This window comes from Brienomyrus brachyistius, chromosome 19 (genome assembly GCF_023856365.1).
Source record: "Brienomyrus brachyistius isolate T26 chromosome 19, BBRACH_0.4, whole genome shotgun sequence".
Classification (NCBI taxonomy): Eukaryota; Metazoa; Chordata; class Actinopteri; order Osteoglossiformes; family Mormyridae; genus Brienomyrus; species Brienomyrus brachyistius.
Window position 1 is genome coordinate 182,864 of NC_064551.1, and position 21,271 is coordinate 204,134.

A 21,271-nucleotide genomic window follows, 5' to 3' on the forward strand; every position below is an offset into this window, starting at 1 on the left:
CTGAAGGCTGTCTAGCCACACCTCAGGGCAGGAAGGTTGGGATCCCACGCCTGTCTGTACAGCAGGCCTTACTGAAGGCTGTCTAGCCACACCTCAGGGCAGGAAGGTTGGGATCCCACGCCTGTCTGTACAGCAGGCCTTCCTGAAGGCTGTCTAGCTGCAGCTTGTGACCAGACTGCACCTGTACAGCAGGGTTTGCTGATCAGACACGTGGAGACTGGCCAGCCTTATTGAAGACCTTGTACACAAATCAGTGATTGAAAACCCATCTTCACAGAGTAACCTCTGAATGTCATAAATGCATTTCATAGCACTAGGTATTGTCTCGTCTCTGGATTTATTATGCTTCAGTATGAACTGGGCTAGGGGATACTTCAGGGATGGGGGGGTTGCGGTATTCTTTGGGGATAACGGGCCAGCATGTAGTATGAATAGGCCAGGCTTCTCTTAATGCTGTTTACAGACTGTGTGCTGCCGATGTGCTGATCAGCAGACAAGGCGCTCATGGATCCACCACATGGAACAGAGTCCTACTGTGTGGGGCCCAGCTCAGATTAGGGGAAAGACAAAAGCACTGACTGAAGGTCATTTGTGAAACCGGCAGGCTTAGGGTCTGACCTGCCAAAGCTCAACAACTCAGGGGAAAAGATGAGTGCATTGATCTATAAATTCACAAAATTCCCAGTTCACAACATCAGGCATAGCTGATGTATTTAACTTATCTGGTCTTATCTCAATCCTGGTTCCTGATATACATGCAGTGTTTAATTTTCTGGCATCAAATATTTATTTAAAATACGGGTAAAAAAAAAAGGTTAAAAGAAAACAATAATGACTGTGTTATGATGCCAGGGTGCACAGAATAATAAATGCAGTATTGTACATTAATCCAGTAATATAGACAACTGAAATATTTAAGCTATATTTAAAATTTAATTAGTCATTGCAAAAAATAAATACATTAACTTTTTTTTCAAACTATAAGATATTTGTGTTGTACACTTAAAAGGTATTTAAAGGAAAAGTATTTAAAACCTGACCTTTAACCAACATAATTTGCCATAAATAAATCTGCTAAGAATATTAAGCAAATGATCCCAGCTGATCAGGGCCTTAAGCATACCTGGGAAATGCAGGGATGTGCAGCTGATCAGAGGCCAGGCAGCTGCTGTTCTCTCCGGCTGCGCTGAAAAACAAACAGGAAGGCCTATGAAAGGGGACACTGTTTGGGAGCACAAACATTAGCGGCCTGTCCAGACCGGGATTCCTCTGGCGCTGGGCCAGCTCAGCGTATGGGGAGAGTAGAGAAGCAGCTGTGTGAGATGTGAGACTCCTGGAAAAAGGGCCTCCCTCTTTCAGCACTCAGACAAGCAGCAAGTATTACAGTTCTGTGATCTTTATGTTGTTACGGAAGACAATTATCCTTAATGAACAGATACAACAGTAGGTAAGAAGACTTACCAAACCATTAGACAGTGTGTTTACATCTCGCGTGCCATGGAGCCCCTGAGGAGCTCAGTGAGTGCTGCCACCCGGCTGGCTGACCCTGCTCACCCTCTGCTTGTCAGCTAACTTAATGACAGGCCCTGGCCAGCAGCCGCCCCCTGGCCCTCTGGGTAAAGGCTGAGGTGGAGCATGTTGTGAACTCCCTTAACCTCCAATAAAGCAGCTCTGAAAGACTCTCTGCCAGGCGATGGACCCCGTTTTAGGACCTGTGTGCTGCCCCTACCATGCCAATGCATGCGTCACACTTCTATGCCGAATGATTGTGCTTTTCACATCAGCATCTTTTGTTTACTGCTGTACAATCATCATATTTAATGAAAAGTGTCATTATGTTGAAAATCTTTTCTTGAGATCTCCGTCCAAGACACTTTCAAAACCAACAAATTCATAAGCTTGAAGACATAACAATGTAGGATTCATTAACAAAACGAAATCTAAATTTCGGGCTTAGACTCTCGTATTGTTGCTGCTGTAATATCATGTGTTCTTTATTTTATGTATACTGTAATATAATGTAGTATCCCTGTAGTATACACTTGGTCCCTGTAGCATACACTTGGTCCCTGTAGCATACACTTGGTCCCTGTAGTATGCACTTGGTCCCTGTAGTATACACTTGGTCCCTGTAGCATACACTTTCTCCCTGTAGCATACACTTGGTCCCTGTAGCGTACACTTGGTCCCTGTAGCGTACACTTTGTCCCTGTAGCGTACAATTTGCCCCTGTAGCGTACACTTGGTCCCTGTAGCGTACACTTGGTCCCTGTAGCGTACACTTTGTCCCTGTAGCATACACTTGGTCCCTGTAGCATACACTTGGTCCCTGTAGCATACACTTGGTCCCTGTAGCATACACTTGGTTCCTGTAGCATACACTTTAACAGCTTCATCTATGTTTTTGTGATTGGCATTAATCCCTCAATAGTTTGAGGCCCTGTTCTGGGAAACATGTTGATATAACTACAGGATCCCATAAGCTGTGGCAATTTGAGCTGATGCTCTTCCAGTGCCAGAGTATGTGGCCAGCTCCGGGGGGGGGGCTCTGTCTGTAGCCTCACAGTTCCAAGGTTGCGGGTTCAAATCCCTGGTCTGCTTAGCCTCCCTCTGTGGCCCTAGTTTAACCAGTGATGGAAAAAATGTCACAGCAATGTGTCAAAGATCAGTTTTAATATAAAAAGTGTTTTCTGGGGTAATAGCAACAAAGAACAATTTGGAAAAGTGAAACGTTCACAAGGTGACATAAATTGTACAACATTATACGCCAGCTTTTATTTATTGACTAAAAATCCCTAAAAAATATGTTATAACAGAGGTAAACTCAACAATGACAACATATACAGTTTTGATTGTGTTTTCAACAAATGTCTTTTTCCAGCATGTTGCATTTTTTCCTAAGACTATTAGAGTCCACCGGACAACCTTGTAGATGAACAGTGTTTGGCTCTTGGATTACACAGTGCTGGTGGTTTCCAGTATGCGGAACCCCTCTGCACACACAGGCTTTAAGTCAGCGCTCCCAGAAAAACAATTTTCCCGTGGCTGTACCACACTTTGGTCGAAGAGCAGTCACCTTCGCCCCTTGGTGTAGTCAGCCCTGGGGGTGCTCCTCTAAAGACCTTCTCCTCTTACGACCCCAGCAATGCTCGTAATCCAGCAGCTCTCCTGAGCAGGGTGGTGCAAACATTTCCCCCCCATTTTTCTGATTTTTTTGTAGTAAATGCCCGGAGTTTGTCCAAAGGAATAAAGTACAGTTGTAATACTCGGCAACTGTAAAAAACAGAAAACCTTGAGAATGAGGATTTATGAGTTGGGGACAAATCTTCATGCTGATTTCTCACTGAGGGCCCGAGCGCCTGGGCAGGGATGTCTGTGTGAGCGGAGCAGCTGGTGATGTGTCGTCCTTAAGGTCGGAGGTGGGATGCTACGCCTAATAGATAGTGTTGGGAAGGGTGAGGGCTTGGGGTGGGCAGGGGGCATGTTGAGGTAATCATCTTGCAGTGGGTCCAGCGCCCTCAGCTGCACTTGCAGGATCTGACGATCATGTTGGAAAGCTGCTCCACCTTGGGCGTCCGGCCCAGGTAGTAGAGGATGGTGAGGGGCTCCAGCTCATGAGGCACGCAGCAGGGCGAGGCCGACGCCTCTGGGTTCAGGGTGCTGTACAGGCTCAGCAGCTGCAAGGGCATCCCCAACACAAGAGCTCATTTACACATGTGAAGCTTTACAGAACCAGACTTAGACTTACTATAGACTCTGTATGTCCAGCAGAGCCTATAAAGTAAGTCTATAAAGTAAAACTCCAGACCAAGATTTTGTTACAGCCAACCAATTGAGTATAAAGAATCGAAGTCACAGTGTACTGGACTGGGTATTTAAATCTATGGACATGAAATGTCCACCTCTGATGTCTGGGGAACATAGTGATGAGTATTGAAGTTTTTGCTTAACTGGACCCCATCCACAACTCTGAGTGGTGAGAAAACAGACGGATGGATGTATCTCGTATTATCAGTAACCTGCATTTCTGAGGCTATTACTAGGTAGCAAAATGCAGAAACAAAATGTCATATTTTTTCTTAACTCAATAGTCTGGAATACGACTTCTGCCCTTCAAGTTGTTTTTCATGGGAAATGTATTCCATGTGCTTCTGCTACAATGGTTTGTGTAAACTTACTGTAAAAAACTGAAACTATGTTGAACTAACTCCTGTCACATTCATTCGCACTTATTGCACGTAAGCCAGCAGGCATGAAAAACGTTAGCATGAGCTGGTGTGAAACAATAACCTGGTGATAGATGACACAAGCCCCTACAATGGATGTTAGCTTTGGTGTGAATTAGTGAGAGGAAATACTGAAAGAGATAAGTATGCAGGCTTGGGGATTTGTGGAAGGTCTCACCGTGCTGTGAGTGCTGTCGGCACTCCGGAGGTAGGGGCAGGGTCCGGAGCAGAAGTTCGCATAATAGCCCTTGGGCTCGTGTATCCACTTCCAGTCCAGGTCTTGGCGAAAATCAATGTAGAGGGATCGCACACAACAGTTCTCCTCGTAATTCCTGCGGACAAGAAGAGAAATAAAACAATGAAATTCACAAGCGCAGATGTACTGTTTTTTGAGTGTCTCCTGTCTGCCGTAAAAGTAAGCAGCCATATTTACATTCTTGTGCGGCTTTTGGTGATCATTGAAGGCTCCCAAGTGCCACGGCTGAGTGCATAAACTTGACAGACCTGTGGGACCAGGTGCATAATAATTCTTGCTAATTTGACTATGACGTGAGGGTGCTGATGCTAGATTTATGGGCTGGCACAGAAACAGTACAAAAAAGGAGTCTCGACTTGCATGATGTCGCTTGTGACTGGGTCATGCTTGCACAGTTTGATGCCTGTGGTGCAGACCCTGTTCAGGTCCCTCATTTAGTCTGGCGTTTTTATCTTCATCTCCATTTATCTTCATAAGGTGCCTACATGCCGCATCCAGTGATTACACTCAATGGTCCATTACGGCACTTGATTTCAACCTGCAAATGCTGTGTAATGCTGGTGTAATGTATGACTAAACATGCAGATGACAATGAAACCGGAATGTTTAGCACACAGTGGGGCTCGGGGTTTGTGCTGCTTACGAGAAACAGTAGTTGGTGTCCAGGGCACGTTTGCCCCTGCGCAATGAGGACCGGCTGTCCAGGCGGTGGGGGGGCAGCATCATGAGGATCAGGTGGGGTGAGTTCTGCTCTTTGAACCGCTTTGAATCATTATGCTCATCGTAGTCGCCCTCTACCCCTGTGTGACGGCAGAGAGGATCATGGCCGCCGCACTCTTCACACACAGACATAGAACCACATTTCTCTTTGGGGGTACTTTGGGAACCATGATTGCATTTTAATGCAACAACTGACTTCAAGCCTCAACCCAACAGACATCATAATAGATCAAATTTGGCAAAAAAACAAGCAGTTTTGGCAGTATCAGTAAATAGGGAAATAGTGTTGTTAAAAATATTTGTTTTGTAGAGACATCTGTTTTTCATGACCTGCTATTTTTCTGGGGATTTGTGTGCCACACTCACTCGCACGCACTCACTCACTCACAGCCACCTGTGGCCACCCCCTCCGCTCTTAGGCATGGGAAACCCCGCTAGGGAGGGAGAGGGATGTGGCAGAGAAGCCTCGGTGATCCAGGGGCAAGCAGCAAGGCCTCAGCAGGGCACAGGGCTGCCCTACTAGAGCAGCAAGCAAAAAGGCTTCAAACTGCTTGTAACTCTGCAGATTTGTAAGAGCTCTGCAAGACCTTCGGAAAACGGAATACAGACGGCTGTTAATACCAGGGGCAGAATGGTAACAAAAGGCAACTCGGGAATTTGCCACTGACCGGAGGTGGAGGGGGTCGCCCTTTGGAATATAGAATACGGAGTACTATTTATAGCAGGGGCGGATTGGTAACATATACCAGCTTGAAAATTTGCCATTGACTGAAGCAAGGGGGGTTGTTCCCTTCGGAATATGGAATATGGAGTACTGTTAATACCAGGGGCAGAACGGCAACAAAAGGCAACTCAGGAATTTGCCACTGACTGGGGGGCGGGGGTCTCCCTTAGTACATTTTGCTGCCAGCAGGGGGGTGAGGTCCACGAAATTCAGCATTATCCATTAATCTCCTTCAATTGACCTGGAATCACATGAGATTGACCGACAGACTGGTCAGCCCTGGTATAATGGCTATATAATGCCTAGGTTGCGGTAGAAAGACCTGCCTTCACCAGAGAGGCCTACAGATGGCCAGCCCTGGTATAACGGCTATATAATGCTAGGGTTAGGGTAGAAAGACCCGCTTGGTGTATAACGAACTAATGTAAAAATGGTTTTTAAAGTAGCAAAAAGATTAATGGTTAAAACATGCATCATAAAGATAATGCCTATCATCCTCAGAGGTTAGTGGTGGGCACAAAATTATATTATGTTTTAAGATCACATTTGCATTCCGGGTCCTGGTTAGCTCTGGTTTGCTCTGTGTTTTTGCACCTCTTTATTTAAAGCGGCTTCCTTCTTTACGGTAGGAAGTATTATTGCTATTTCCGAATGCACCTTGCTGACGCCACCCCTGCGCTTACTTTTCTAAAAAAACACTCTCCCGTGGAGCGCAGCTACGATGTCAGTTCATTGTTGCTTTAATAGCCTCTACAGCTACGATGTCAGTTCATTGTTGCTTTAATAGCCTCTACTTTTCTGTGAAAGCGTTCCATTTGTTGTTAGGACATCGCTGGTAGGATCTGCTGTCATTCAATTTGGGTAAAGACGCTGGGTGGTCAGGTTCCGTTCTGTGTGAACGACCACTTTCCAGCTGAACTTGCTCCCAGACATTTTGTCCTTCATAATCACTTCACTTGTATTTGACCCAGACAGTTCTAGCAGCGCAAAAATGTGGCAAACTGACTTGTTGGAAATGATGGCGCCAGGAGGGATGTCCCTAACCTTTCCCGTGCAGCAACCACCCATTCGGTTCATAATGATTTTTTGCATGAGGTTGCAAAACTGAGCTTAATTATACATGTGTGTCAGCAGTGGGTGTGGATTAAATAGGAACATCCTCTGATTAATTAGAGACTCCCCGTGCTTTTGGCCATATTTTCCACCACAAAGCATTAGAGTTTGGACCTGATGTCCATTGTTTTGATTGCTTTGCATCTTAGTTGGTAAAGTGTAGTGTTTGAATTTTTTCCAAAGTTTAATTGTTTAAATTATTAAGATAAAAATGAGAAAAACATTCTCAACACAAATTCTTTTTGGACAGTTTTGGAAAAATGTATGCTTCCTTAGTTTAATGCATTTTGATAGAGGATAAATGAACATCTCAAGAAAAGCCCGTTCTCTGATACCAGAGCAACATGTGCTTTTCTGTTTTCCAGATCATTCCTCACTTATTAGCCCATGAATAACAGTAAAAGAAGAGGAAACTGTTTGCTGATTGCTAGGGGATAGAGGGCTGACAGACCCCTGATCTATTATCTGACCTTTGAATTTGACATCAAGTGCTTCCTTCACGTTCTTGATGATGTTGCCGTTGGGATCTAAGGTGTTGCAGGGGCAGTGGACACTAACTTCCAGGCCCTTGTTGGTTTCTGGAGGACAACAGGAGCTCTGAGCATCATGGTAGAAGACTCACATTTCCACTCCAATGCTTTTTGGATTTCATTTTAGGGCAAAAATTACTGTCTTTCTCAAATAGTTAAAAGAAATTCCACAAAACACTCCCCTAGTTATACCAGTACATGATTTCCCAGGAGAGACACTCCACGCACCTCGATGTTTCAGCCACTGCCGCACTGTCGCAGTCACGTCGAAGGAGACCCACTCAGGGGTGCCCTTGGTCAACACGTTCTTGCCTCCAATGTAGCGCTGCTTAGCAATATGCTCATCTCGCTTTAGGATCTGCATTATGAGAGAAACAACATAGTGATTTGAAAGTTCATGTTGCTGCCAGATGCACATGAGTTAACAGCAGTAGAAAATTACCCCCATCTATGTGTCTCTCACTCAGTTTTTTCCCCTGAAACGAGAGGGATCACAGCAGGCTTACAGCAGAGGTGATGACTGAGCACCGAAGTCCCTAAGACAGTCAGCCATCCTGCTAAACTGTATAGATAAGTACTAACCTACCAAAATATCACCCTCTACCTGTATGTATATTTCACTAAAAGGAGCAGAATGATCAGATTTAATTAAGGGTCCTTCATAATACCTTCACAGCACCTGAAGACCTCCAAGGGAAACATTGGCACCACAAACAACCTGCAGACATGAATTCTGCATGTATAACCAAGACCAGTTATAGGTTGACAGTCAGCTGGAGCTGTTATTGCTGCCAGGTCTAGAATCAAGTTCTTTCCTTCACCAAAGTTTTGTGTGTATGATCATTTCTTTGACTTTCAGTTTCTCTGTTTTTGAATTGTTCTCTCTTTATGATGTTGCACTGCATCTCAATACATCCATGTAAAGCACCTTGAGGTGATTCTGTTGCACTATAAAAAACCAAAATGATTTGAATTGAATCCAAGATCTAATCAAGATCAGGTAGATTCCTTTTCCCATGTGATCAGTTTAAGCTTCCTAACATAAACACCTCTGAGCAAATAGAACTTTGCATCCATTCTGCCATGAGCAAAAAGACAAATTGTATGTTGCTATTCAAATATTATTATTTACATGTAAGAAGAAATCACATTTCTTCCATATTCAGTAAGTCAAGTCAGGTCACGTTTATTTGTGTAGCACATTTTCATACACCAAGGTCATTCACAGTGCTTTACAGAATTGAAAATTAATAGTATAAGTAAAAATACACATTAGTAAATGCATATAAATAAATATGAAAAAAGATTATTAAAAATTAAAATAGCAAAACATTTTTAAAGAAATATTAAAAGTGCAAAACTGTCAGCTGCATCTACTATGTGAAAGTAGTAGGAAATAAAAATTTTCATTAAGGGCTTAAAAATAAGTAGTAACATTTGGCGCATTTTTATGTTCAGTAGAAGGAGGTTCCAGCGTCTGGCAGCGAAACGAAAGTGCCCTCTCACACTGACTTGTGTCTTTAGTCACCAGCTGACCAGTCGCTACAGATCTAAGAGATCTATCAGGCTTATATTCTTCAAAGATATCAGCAATATAATTTGGGGCTAAACCATTTAGTGATTTGTAGACTGTAAGTAGCACATTGAAATCAATTCAGTAGGAAACAGGGAGCCAGTGTAAGGATCTGAGAACTGGAGTAATGTGCTCTCTCTTCTTGGGGTTAGTTAGGAAACAGGGAGCCGGTGTAAGGATCTGATAACTGGAGTAATGTGCGCTCTCTTCTTGGGGTTAGTTAGGAAACAGGGAGCCGGTGTAAGGATCTGAGAACTGGAGTAATGTGCTCTCTCTTCTTGGGGTTAGTTAGGAAACAGGGAGCCGGTGTAAGGATCTGAGAAGTGGAGTAATGTGCTCTCTCTTCTTGGGGTTAGTTAGGAAACAGGGAGCCGGTGTAAGGATCTGAGAACTGGAGTAATGTGCTCTCTCTTCTTGGGGTTAGTTAGGAAACAGGGAGCCGGTGTAAGGATCTGAGAACTGGAGTAATGTGCTCTCTCTTCTTGGGGTTAGTTAGGAAACAGGGAGCCGGTGTAAGGATCTGATAACTGGAGTAATGTGCGCTCTCTTCTTGGGGTTAGTTAGGAAACAGGGAGCCGGTGTAAGGATCTGATAACTGGAGTAATGTGCTCTCTCTTCTTGGGGTTAGTTAGGAAACAGGGAGCCGGTGTAAGGATCTGATAACTGGAGTAATGTGCTCTCTCTTCTTGGGGTTAGTTAGGAAACAGGGAGCCGGTGTAAGGATCTGATAACTGGAGTAATGTGCTCTCTCTTCTTGGGGTTAGTTAGGAAACAGGGAGCCGGTGTAAGGATCTGAGAACTGGAGTAATGTGCTCTCTCTTCTTGGGGTTAGTTAGGAAACAGGGAGCCGGTGTAAGGATCTGAGAACTGGAGTAATGTGCTCTCTCTTCTTGGGGTTAGTTAGGAAACAGGGAGCCGGTGTAAGGATCTGATAACTGGAGTAATGTGCTCTCTCTTCTTGGGGTTAGTTAGGAAACAGGGAGCCGGTGTAAGGATCTGATAACTGGAGTAATGTGCTCTCTCTTCTTGGGGTTAGTTAGGAAACAGGGAGCCGGTGTAAGGATCTGATAACTGGAGTAATGTGCTCTCTCTTCTTGGGGTTAGTTAGGAAACAGGGAGCCGGTGTAAGGATCTGAGAACTGGAGTAATGTGCTCTCTCTTCTTGGGGTTAGTTAGGAAACAGGGAGCCGGTGTAAGGATCTGAGAAGTGGAGTAATGTGCTCTCTCTTCTTGGGGTTAGTTAGGAAACAGGGAGCCGGTGTAAGGATCTGAGAACTGGAGTAATGTGCTCTCTCTTCTTGGGGTTAGTTAGGAAACAGGGAGCCGGTGTAAGGATCTGAGAACTGGAGTAATGTGCTCTCTCTTCTTGGGGTTAGTTAGGAAACAGGGAGCCGGTGTAAGGATCTGAGAACTGGAGTAATGTGCTCTCTCTTCTTGGGGTTAGTTAGGAAACAGGGAGCCGGTGTAAGGATCTGATAACTGGAGTAATGTGCTCTCTCTTCTTGGGGTTAGTTAGGAAACAGGGAGCCGGTGTAAGGATCTGAGAACTGGAGTAATGTGCTCTCTCTTCTTGGGGTTAGTTAGGAAACAGGGAGCCGGTGTAAGGATCTGAGAACTGGAGTAATGTGCTCTCTCTTCTTGGGGTTAGTTAGGAAACAGGGAGCCGGTGTAAGGATCTGAGAACTGGAGTAATGTGCTCTCTCTTCTTGGGGTTAGTTAGGAAACAGGGAGCCGGTGTAAGGATCTGAGAACTGGAGTAATGTGCTCTCTCTTCTTGGGGTTAGTTAGGAAACAGGGAGCCGGTGTAAGGATCTGATAACTGGAGTAATGTGCTCTCTCTTCTTGGGGTTAGTTAGGAAACAGGGAGCCGGTGTAAGGATCTGAGAACTGGAGTAATGTGCTCTCTCTTCTTGGGGTTAGTTAGGAAACAGGGAGCCGGTGTAAGGATCTGAGAACTGGAGTAATGTGCTCTCTCTTCTTGGGGTTAGTTAGGAAACAGGGAGCCGGTGTAAGGATCTGATAACTGGAGTAATGTGCTCTCTCTTCTTGGGGTTAGTTAGGAAACAGGGAGCCGGTGTATGGATCTGAAAACTGGAGTAATGTGCTCTCTCTTCTTGGGGTTAGTTAGGAAACAGGGAGCCGGTGTATGGATCTGAAAACTGGAGTAATGTGCTCTCTCTTCTTGGGGTTCATTAGGATTCTAGTATCAGATTTTTTTTACTGAGTTGAAGTTGTTTGATGGACTTTTGGGGAGGACTTGTCAGGAGATCATTATAATAATCCAATTTACTCCATCGTCCGCATAAGAATAATAAACTACCTTGCTGTCTCTAAGAACTTGGCCAAGTGGAAGCTTAAAAGGTTTAATTAGTTAAAAGGTCAATTGATCCTTGAAGGGCTCCATAAGTCATGGTGGTACGTTTGGACTCATAACTATCTATAGTGATAGAATAATACCTGCTTTTCAGTACAATCTGAACTATAGCTACACTTATACCTATAATTTTTCAAGGCATGTGAAGGAGAACAGGATAAAACAAAAAGGTTACATGTTCTTTTTATCCTGTCTGGGAAATTCAATGCATCTTCCTTTGCTTTACCCTAGTGGAATACTGCATGGGAGATTGTGAGTAGGTCTCCATAAAGGGGTAATGGATTACTCATGCTTTTAAAGCCAACACCTGGAAAACCTACCTGATACAGCTCGATTCTTTGCTCATTCCTCTGAGCATGGACATTGGGAACTCGGAGTACACGGAACTCCGCCCGGAAGAGGTTGGTGGAGTTCCTCTCCATGGAGGAAACATTGAAAGGAAAGACCCTGGAGGTGACACTCTTCTGGCAACGGGGCAGATCATCTGTGGGAGTGATGAAGATCAAACTGTAATTGACCAGTTCGCAACCTACCATCTGCTCCCAGTGCATATGCACACGGCAGCATTATGCATTGTGGTGCGACAGCCGCAGGGCATGCCTTCACAGGTTAGTACAGTCAGAACCATTAGACATTCCTGGGGAATGCAGGCAGAATTATGGCCTTACAGAAACGGCAAATATGATCTAAATGATAAATCCTTTATTTGCCACTTGCACAAGTACATTGGAATTCTTCTCTTTGCCTACCCCATCTTGTTTTCCATAGCTGGGGGCGGAGGTGTCAGAGCACAGGGTTAGCCAATATGCAGCACCCCTACAGCTACGAGTTAATGGTCTTATCCAAGGACCCACCGTGCCTGTTCTACCGAGAGCTGGACTTAAACCACAGGCACAGAGACTTAGCCTGCTATACACTGTGCTTTTTTCATCTGGCATTTGTGTTTCCAGAGGAATGTGTCTTATTGAGGAGACGGCTGACGAGAAGTTTATGCTTCATCTTACTTGCTCTGTATAGCTTTGCATCTGATCTTATTATTGGAAGTCAAAGAGGAAGATACAGTCCTTGTTCTGCCTTTGAAGCAGTCAATATTTAAAGTTTCAAATCAAGTGCCATGTCTTGAGCCTACAAAATAATTTGTTCCTGTGTATTCAACTGGTGAGATAACAAGGATAAAACACAAGAACTATTTTTGCATTTATAACAGAAGACAGTGGAATTTAGAGGAACGGCATCCGTGGTACTTAATTGTAAATCAATGAATACAACAAAAATCGATGCTGAATTTAAAGATCATGTACCAGTTCTGACGATCTATTACTTATCACATATATAGTCCTTTAGTCACTATCCACTTACCCTCATTACTGTGCCAAATGAAGCTAGTGATGCAACACATCCTGAGGGAATTGTGCCAAATCGAAAAACAGTAACTGAAGTGTTTTTTTCCATACTGTAGGCTGGGAGCACTTAGTGTTGAGTAATGTGGTAATTAGGCCGCATTTAACATAAAAAGCCATTGATAACTGTATGGCATGAAACAAACAGAACATATCCATGTGAGCGCCTTTCTGAGTGCCCGGGAAAGTAAAGACGACTTGGGAAATATCATTTTGCTGCTTGGACATACGGTTACTTTGGGGACACGGAGCATTAAGCGAAACTCTGACTCAATAAGCTCCCGGCTTCCAGCATCACAACGTTAAGATCCCGACACCTGCTCTGAATTATGCACTTCGACAAATTATCTCTCTGATTTAATGGCCAATTCACCCAGTGTTTTATAATTTCATACATTGCTTATGCCCATGTCTTTGCCATAAAACTGTATAGCACATAACACTTATTTCATTCCTGCACATCATAAAAGTTGCCTTCCTCTGCTGTGCTTCCTGGCACGCGAATCACAGCTGGAATTTGGAAGTTTCACTCAATTTTACCGAAAGTGTTTAGCCTTAATCTAGAATTCACTTTAGTTTTTTGTAAGACAGATTGAGCTGCAGCAAAACTACAACTGATGACCAGTAAATGGCTTATTCATAATAAAAAGCCAGGTGCAACAGACTAGAAGCAATGGGAGTAAACATGGCAGTTGAGACACTGAGATCGCAAAATGACTGACTATTTACATATCATATCGATTTTACTCTCTATATTGTTCAGAAGTGCTGTGTATGCACTTAATTACATGCACTATATGTGCCATGTACCATGGCATAACCCTTCTGAGTAAGAACCTTCCCCACTTCCACTATTGCAGACAGTACATACACTGTATGCACAGATGCACTTTAACTTGATACACTGTGCGCATCCTTTTTTGCAGTTTTCTTGTGTGATTTCCATCCGTCCATTTTCCAAACCGCTTATCCTACTGGGTCGCTGGGAGTCCGGAGCCTATCCCGGAAGCTATGGGCATGACACAGGGGACAACCCAGGATGAGGGGGGGGGGGGCAGCCCATCGCAGTCTTGTATATTTTGTATATCTTTATCTTTTTCGATACTTTTTATTGGACTGATATTATGTTGACACTGGCACCATGAGGAAATCCTTGTACACTTGCTCCTTGGCAGATAATGCAGACTCTGCTTAAAGATCATGCACTTCTATATTTCCAGCTGAAGTATGATCCCTTCACCCATCATGGGGAATATTGAGCAGATCCCCCCCCAAACTAATTTAGCGTCCTCTCTTAGTATAAACATCCTCAGATATTTAAAAATGGTTGGAAAATTAGCTAGTGCCTCAGAGAAGCAGCTGAAGGAGAGACCTCTGTGCATGAGCTTGTCCACTAGACTGGACGGAGATGTAGGGTTTCCCTGTCTGAGGAGGTGAGACGTTCCTCATGCTCCAGGCCTATGCAGGACCTGTGCATCTTCTATCTATCCAGCTCTGATTTCACTGAGAATATGGATTTAAATTTAACTCCTAAATAAACGTAATAGAAACTGATTGCCCAGTCCCAGAGTGGAAAAAACAGCCCTCCCAGTGACTCCCATTCCTTTTCTCCAAGTCTGCTTTGTTTGCACCTGTTAGAAATGTGTACATTCTTGGGAAGTTCTAAAGCAGAGAGGTCACCAAAGGCATGGCCATCACCAGGGAGTGGGTTAGGGTTAGGGTTAGGGTTAGGCATTACGGGACGCCTCAGCTCGGCATTACGGGACGCCACAGCGCGGCATTACGGGACGCCTCAGCTCGGCATTACGGGACGCCACAGCTCGGCATTACGGGACGCCTCAGCTCGGCATTACGGGACGCCTCAGCTCGGCATTAGGGGACGCCTCAGCTCGGCATTACGGGACGCCTCAGCTCGGCATTACGGGACGCCTCAGCTCGGCATTACGGGACGCCACAGCGCGGCATTACGGGACGCCACAGCTCGGCATTACGGGACGCCTCAGCGCGGCATTAGGGGACGCCTCAGCTCGGCATTACGGGACGCCTCAGCTCGGCATTACGGGACGCCTCAGCTCGGCATTACGGGACGCCACAGCGCGGCATTACGGGACGCCTCAGCGCGGCATTAGGGGACGCCTCAGCTCGGCATTACGGGACGCCTCAGCTCGGCATTACGGGACGCCTCAGCTCGGCATTACGGGACGCCTCAGCTCGGCATTACGGGACGCCACAGCTCGGCATTACGGGACGCCTCAGCTCGGCATTACGGGACGCCTCAGCTCGGCATTAGGGGACGCCTCAGCTTGGCATTACGGGACGCCACAGCTCGGCATTAGGGGACGCCTCAGCTCGGCATTACGGGACGCCTCAGCTCGGCATTACGGGACGCCTCAGCTCGGCATTAGGGGACGCCTCAGCTCGGCATTAGGGGACGCCTCAGCTCGGCATTAGGGGACGCCTCAGCTCGGCATTACGGGACGCCTCAGCTCGGCATTACGGGACGCCACAGCTCGGCATTACGGGACGCCTCAGCTCGGCATTACGGGACGCCTCAGCGCGGCATTACGGGACGCCTCAGCTCGGCATTAGGGGACGCCACAGCTCGGCATTACGGGACGCCACAGCTCGGCATTACGGGACGCCTCAGCTCGGCATTACGGGACGCCTCAGCGCGGCATTACGGGACGCCTCAGCTCGGCATTACGGGACGCCTCAGCTCGGCATTACGGGACGCCTCAGCTCGGCATTAGGGGACGCCTCAGCTCGGCATTACGGGACGCCGCAGCTCTGCATTACGGGACGCCGCAGCTCTGCATTACGGGACGCCTCAGCTCGGCATTACGGGACCCCTCAGCTCGGCATTACGGGACGCCTCAGCTCGGCATTACGGGACGCCACAGCGCGGCATTACGGGACGCCTCAGCGCGGCATTACGGGACGCCTCAGCTCGGCATTACGGGACGCCTCAGCTCGGCATTACGGGACGCCTCAGCTCGGCATTACGGGACGCCACAGCTCGGCATTACGGGACGCCTCAGCTCGGCATTACGGGACGCCTCAGCTCGGCATTAGGGGACGCCTCAGCTCGGCATTAGGGGACGCCTCAGCTCTGCATTACGGGACGCCTCAGCTCTGCATTACGGGACGCCTCAGCTCTGCATTACGGGACGCCTCAGCTCGGCATTACGGGACGCCTCAGCTCTGCATTACGGGACGCCTCAGCTCGGCATTACGGGACGCCTCAGCTCGGCATTACGGGACGCCACAGCGCGGCATTACGGGACGCCTCAGCGCGGCATTACGGGACGCCTCAGCTCTGCATTACGGGACGCCTCAGCTCGGCATTACGGGACGCCTCAGCGCGGCATTACGGGACGCCTCAGCGCGGCATTACGGGACGCCTCAGCTCGGCATTACGGGACGCCTCAGCGCGGCATTAGGGGACGCCTCAGCGCGGCATTAGGGGACGCCTCAGCTCGGCATTACGGGACGCCTCAGCTCGGCATTACGGGATGCCTCAGCTCTGCATTACGGGACGCCTCAGCTCGGCATTACGGGACGCTTCCAAACAACAAATGTTTGTGTCCCCGCACACAAAGCTCTAGTCTGCCTGTTACACTTCGCTCTCTCTTCCAGAGTGAGACACGGTGCCGCCCCCAGCCCTGGGTTCTGGCTGATCCCTCTTACGGCCCGGAATCTGGGATGTGATGGTGAGCTCCTGCCATCTGACTGAGCTGTTAACATTTCCTCCCTGTCTGGTCACCCACATTCCTTTGTCCAGGGAAAATACGAATCATTTTGTCTAAGTTCTCAGCCAAATACATTCAGAGTGCCTTTTCTTCCTATGCATCACAATCAATTGAACTGTGAGAGTTCAGATCTCTGTCTATATTCAAATTAACTCTCTCACAAGTTTAGTTAATGCTTTCAGAGTTTTTATGGGTTGGAAAGCATTTAGGTTATTTCAGGGTCTAAGGATTGGGCTTGAACCTGAGATTCTCCAGTATATTCCCAGCTGGAATGGGATCTGCAGGAGTCTAATTGCTGGAACGTCTACAAACGAAAACAATGTAAACTTATTAAGAATGGGCAACAAATGTAGCACATGTGCTCTGTGATGCAATTGCAAAGTGTTCTGTATACAAGAATGTTCTGGCTTATGAAAGTCAGCTCAGTTTTCTTTACTTTGTGTTGGACTCAGTTACAGTGGCAATGGACGCTGGACACATTTCCATCGGGCAGTGTCCACTTACTCCATGGGGACGTTATATTTCTGGTGACACCCCAAACTATTAGTCTCTGACACTAATGCAGTGCAGGATTAAAACAAAAACACAAGTGCCTTCATTCTAATGAAGGAAAAGCTCTGAGAAAAGCTTTAAGAAGTATATGTGAGACTGAAGATCACGTGATCCCTCTGCTTTGAGTCACTCTTAGCGTAATAAGGATTTCCACGATTGGGAGCCTCTCCTGTGGTGCTCAGGGGCTGCAGGAAGGCACAGTCTGGGTGGGGCACAAACACAGGTGTACCTGCAGGCTGCTTCAGTAGTTAGTTATTCTTAATATCTGAGAGAAAGCTGAAGTACTCGGGTGAAAAGTGCTAAGCAGAGCAGGAGCCAGCTGGAGCTGGGCACCAACGTACTGATGTGACAGCTACTGATGAAAGCAACCAGCCCTTCGCATTATTGTACACTGACAAATGCCAAGTGGATTGAGCCACTTCCCATTGGGACTAAGCTGGAAATAATTACGCGCACACAGTAATATTGGGCAATGTTGATCACTTGGACTTTTTTTTACTTATTAGTGACAGTGCTCCACCCAAACATGGCACTACAACAGCTCTAGGCCGGGAGTCCACAGTATTATCCAGTGTCTTAGCTTACAGAGTTATGTACGCAAAATAATAGGTACTCCAGACTAGCAGATGGCACCATGTGAACAGCAAGGGGTGTGGAGCCTGAGGATCCGAAGATAGGAAGCTGCACATTAAAGTCGCAAACAGGGCATGTTGCCATTAACTTCTGTGAGGTAATTATCTTGAATTGCCTCAAACATATGCATAGGTATAAAATAATACATCACAGTACTGCTACAAATAATAATAATAATAATAATAGTACCTAAGGAACTATCTGACTTCAACTATAAAGCCCTTTTTTAAATAAACTGGTGAGGACCCAGATCTTTCAAAGAATTCCCGGGAATCTCGCCTCAGCTTGACTCTGCTGAAGCAAGCGAAGAACTGCTGTCCGACCAAACAGAGGCAATGGAAATGCCTCCAGCCCAGAGAACAATCCAGACACTGCCCCAATTCCAAGAGCTATGCATGCAGAACTCATTGGGGCACCCCGGCGGAATGAATATATGCATGGGGGGATGGCCATGGTGACAGAGCTCTGAGGCATGGCAGAGGGACGTAAATGGCTGAATGGATGAGGGGACTTCAGGTGAAGCGAATGCGGACCCAAGCTTAAGTAGCCTATTAATGACAGACCGAGGGAGAAAGATAAGGAAGAAATAAAGAAGCAAGTTCTGTTTTACAGGCATGTGGAGGTGAGGCACCACAGCCGTGGATCTGGCTTGACCTCCTCTCCTCACACTAAATAGTGATGTAATGTATGATCTGTTTTCTGAGTCCATAATGGAGCATGTCCGCAGTGTGTAGTTGCCTCAGGGCAGAACACAGTCCAACACGAATGTGGCATGAATACATCTTCATGGCAAGGACAGAGGGGATCTCATTTACATCCTCTGCCATCAGCTACAGTCAGCGGCGGGTTTAGATGCTGAGAAGCTAGAATGTCTATTCTTCGTAAATTATTTTCTCTTATATAGGCCTGCATTAACTACACAGAAATAAATATTCCATAGTGGAACATTTTAAGTGTTTTTTACAAACTGATAGCCCTGTATTAAGACCTAAGGAGAGAGTGTAACTCCATAACTTATTCAACCTGTTTTAATCTAGAACAGCAATCCTGAGACTGGAATGTCACTGGCTATAAAATGGATTGGGAGGCCATAGTTTCCACACTGACTGCCCTCCAGACACCAGCCACTGGTCAGCCTCCAGTGGCTGCCCCCCCTCCCCCCGCTTTGTGCAGTGACAGGACCGAGCCTCCATTCCGAGCTCGCTGTCTGCTGGCAAGACCTGCTCACCGATGGGGTGCGGGTGGGGGTTTGGGGGGGCTACCACCAGACCGAGATTTTAACATTTCCTCCGCGTCTCATTCTCCCATCCAGGGAATCTACGACTCACACTGTCTGGGCTTGATTTTCTGGAAAACTTGGACATCTGGAAAGAGGGGCTGGATTTGTTGAAAAGGGGAGTGACAAAATGACTCATGATAGAATAACCTAACAATAAGAAGTGGAGTGGTCAAGTTTGGAGAATATCACCCCTCCCCCCGGAGCCAGCTCAGGTGTCAGCCACATCATTTTGTCCTTTGTTAAGCCAAAACGCGGTTTATATATAACCCCACAACTGTGTTCAATTTCCTAATGCTAATCTCTGGAAAAGCGACTTAGTGCTGATTTCAGTTTGACTAAACGGAAATACCAGCCTACAGTACAGCCTTTGCGCGCGGGAGAGTGGTAGTGCTTGGAGGAGAAAAAAAAATTTGCCAGATTATCTTATGTAACAAACTAAAAACGACTGAATAAAAGACTAAAAAGAACAAGAGTTCCAAAAGCGAAACTAAATAATTGTGTAAATATTTCTTACTATGGTTTATTATCATTATCATTATTATTATTGTGATTATAATGTACCGCAGCTGATTTCATTCATTACTTAAGAAAGCTTGTATCGCCTACATGTTCATATCATGCTTTAGTAAGCAGCTGCGACTCGTCCGGTTGTTTTGATCGACAAGCCCGTCCCTACACTGTAACCCGTCTCTGTCACCTTATCCCTCCGTTTCCAAAGCGAGCAAGCAGGCATCCGAACGACACATTGCGTAAAGTGCACCGATCGCTTGGAAAATCTTTAATCATCTCTTACAGATCGATTCTCTTACAGGGTGACGATTCTGAAAGCATTACATAATATTTTTACTGTGGCAAGAATGTTTTATTTAAAGGTGTGTGTGTGTGTGCGTGCGCGTACGTATGGGGGGGGATAACAAAAGATCAAATACTTACTATTATCCTGCCGATGAATCATGTTGAATCTGTATATCTCCTTGGCATAGTACTCAGTCTCCGTGTTGTCCTGGCCGCAGCTCTGCTGCCTGTCCCTGCCCAGCTCCTCCAGCAGGTCTCGCGTGCTGTTATATAGCGCCAGCACTTGGAGAGAGACCTGGCTCGGATCGAAGGGCTGCGGCGGGCTAGTCAGTCGCAGCTTGCTCAAAATCTGTCCCCTGATTGCCTCCACTCTCTTCTTCTTAACGTGGTCTATGTCCACGGTGGCGCAGGTGGACAGCGAGAAGGTCATGGTCACGGAGTTCAGGAGTAGTAAAAGGAAGATCGCTTTGCCTAGATGCATGTTTCCCCAGCAGTGACTAATCTCACAATGATTGACACTAACGCGCTTCCATCTAAAGAAACTTCTTGGTGTGGGAAAATTAAGTGGAAAACAGAATGCAAACTAGACCTTGATTAACTTTAAATTAGTCTCTTCTTTTAATTCAATTTAGCAAATCGTTTTCCAGCAAGGGCCATTTTCTATTTCAATTATTACTTACAAAAAGTGACCTTTTTGTGCAATCCGTTTATGTATCCCGAGCACAGTCGTCTTCATCCTTAAAGCTATTCCGCATTACACGTTGTTACCGTTGCTTCCCTCATAACCCTCACCAAGCTCCCTGACGTTTCACATTTCTACGTCGCCCCTCGCCGTCTATAGTCTCCTCTTGGTCCGCAAAGCTGCCTTTTCCTTTCTCTTTCTTATCGCCAGCTGCTGGTCCACTTTCTCTCTCTTGGCGAGCGCCACATGCCTCGGACTCGGGGCGCTTTTACCCTTTCATTTTATACCAGTGCCGTGACGTTTAACGGAGGAGGGACTGCAGGTTATCACAGTTCTGAAACTGCCAGACCTTTGTTTCTATCTGCTTATATTAATTCATGCATACTGTACGTGTAGCGTTATATTAAACGGTGGTTCATCGGTCTACACTATGCGCATATTTAGACGATGCGCGATCTAAGTCCCCTAATCTTTAAAATTTATTATTAAAACGTTCTGCGCGAACACCTTAAATCGCTTATCTCATCCACAAGGTAGAACGGCTGAAAGTCCTTTCGTTAGTCTCAAAATTATGGAAGCCCGTTTTCGCCACCTGGAGGAGAAAAAAGCACATTTATCTGAGAATTCTGATTTGGTAAGTCGAAATTCTGAAATCATAAGTCAGA

The 21,271-nt window shown here is 46.1% G+C and overlaps 1 protein-coding gene across 1 annotated transcript; it reads right to left on the reverse strand.

The window, feature by feature from the left end:
- Window positions 1-2,656: 2,656 nt before the first annotated feature.
- Window positions 2,657-21,271, reverse strand: LOC125714662 (transforming growth factor beta-3 proprotein-like). Its single transcript, XM_048985464.1, has 7 exons — window positions 20,063-21,271; window positions 11,837-12,000; window positions 7,798-7,927; window positions 7,510-7,617; window positions 5,126-5,282; window positions 4,405-4,558; window positions 2,657-3,677 (listed from the first exon to the last, which is right to left on the reverse strand). Exons 1-7 carry the CDS (start codon window positions 20,403-20,405, stop codon window positions 3,519-3,521), a joined length of 1,215 nt encoding a protein of 404 aa, XP_048841421.1. The 5' UTR covers window positions 20,406-21,271; the 3' UTR covers window positions 2,657-3,518.

Bases quoted from the DNA above. Each gene is read 5' to 3' on its own strand.
- LOC125714662 (XM_048985464.1), bottom strand. From the start codon at position 20,405: ATGCATCTAGGCAAAGCGATCTTCCTTTTACTACTCCTGAACTCCGTG. The intron at 12,001-20,062 runs GTAAGTATTTGA...TCACTCCCACAG, and splicing joins GATTCATCGGCAGGATAATA to ATGATCTGCCCCGTTGCCAG. The intron at 7,618-7,797 runs GTGCGTGGAGTG...GTTGTCCTCCAG, and splicing joins GCAGTGGCTGAAACATCGAG to AAACCAACAAGGGCCTGGAA.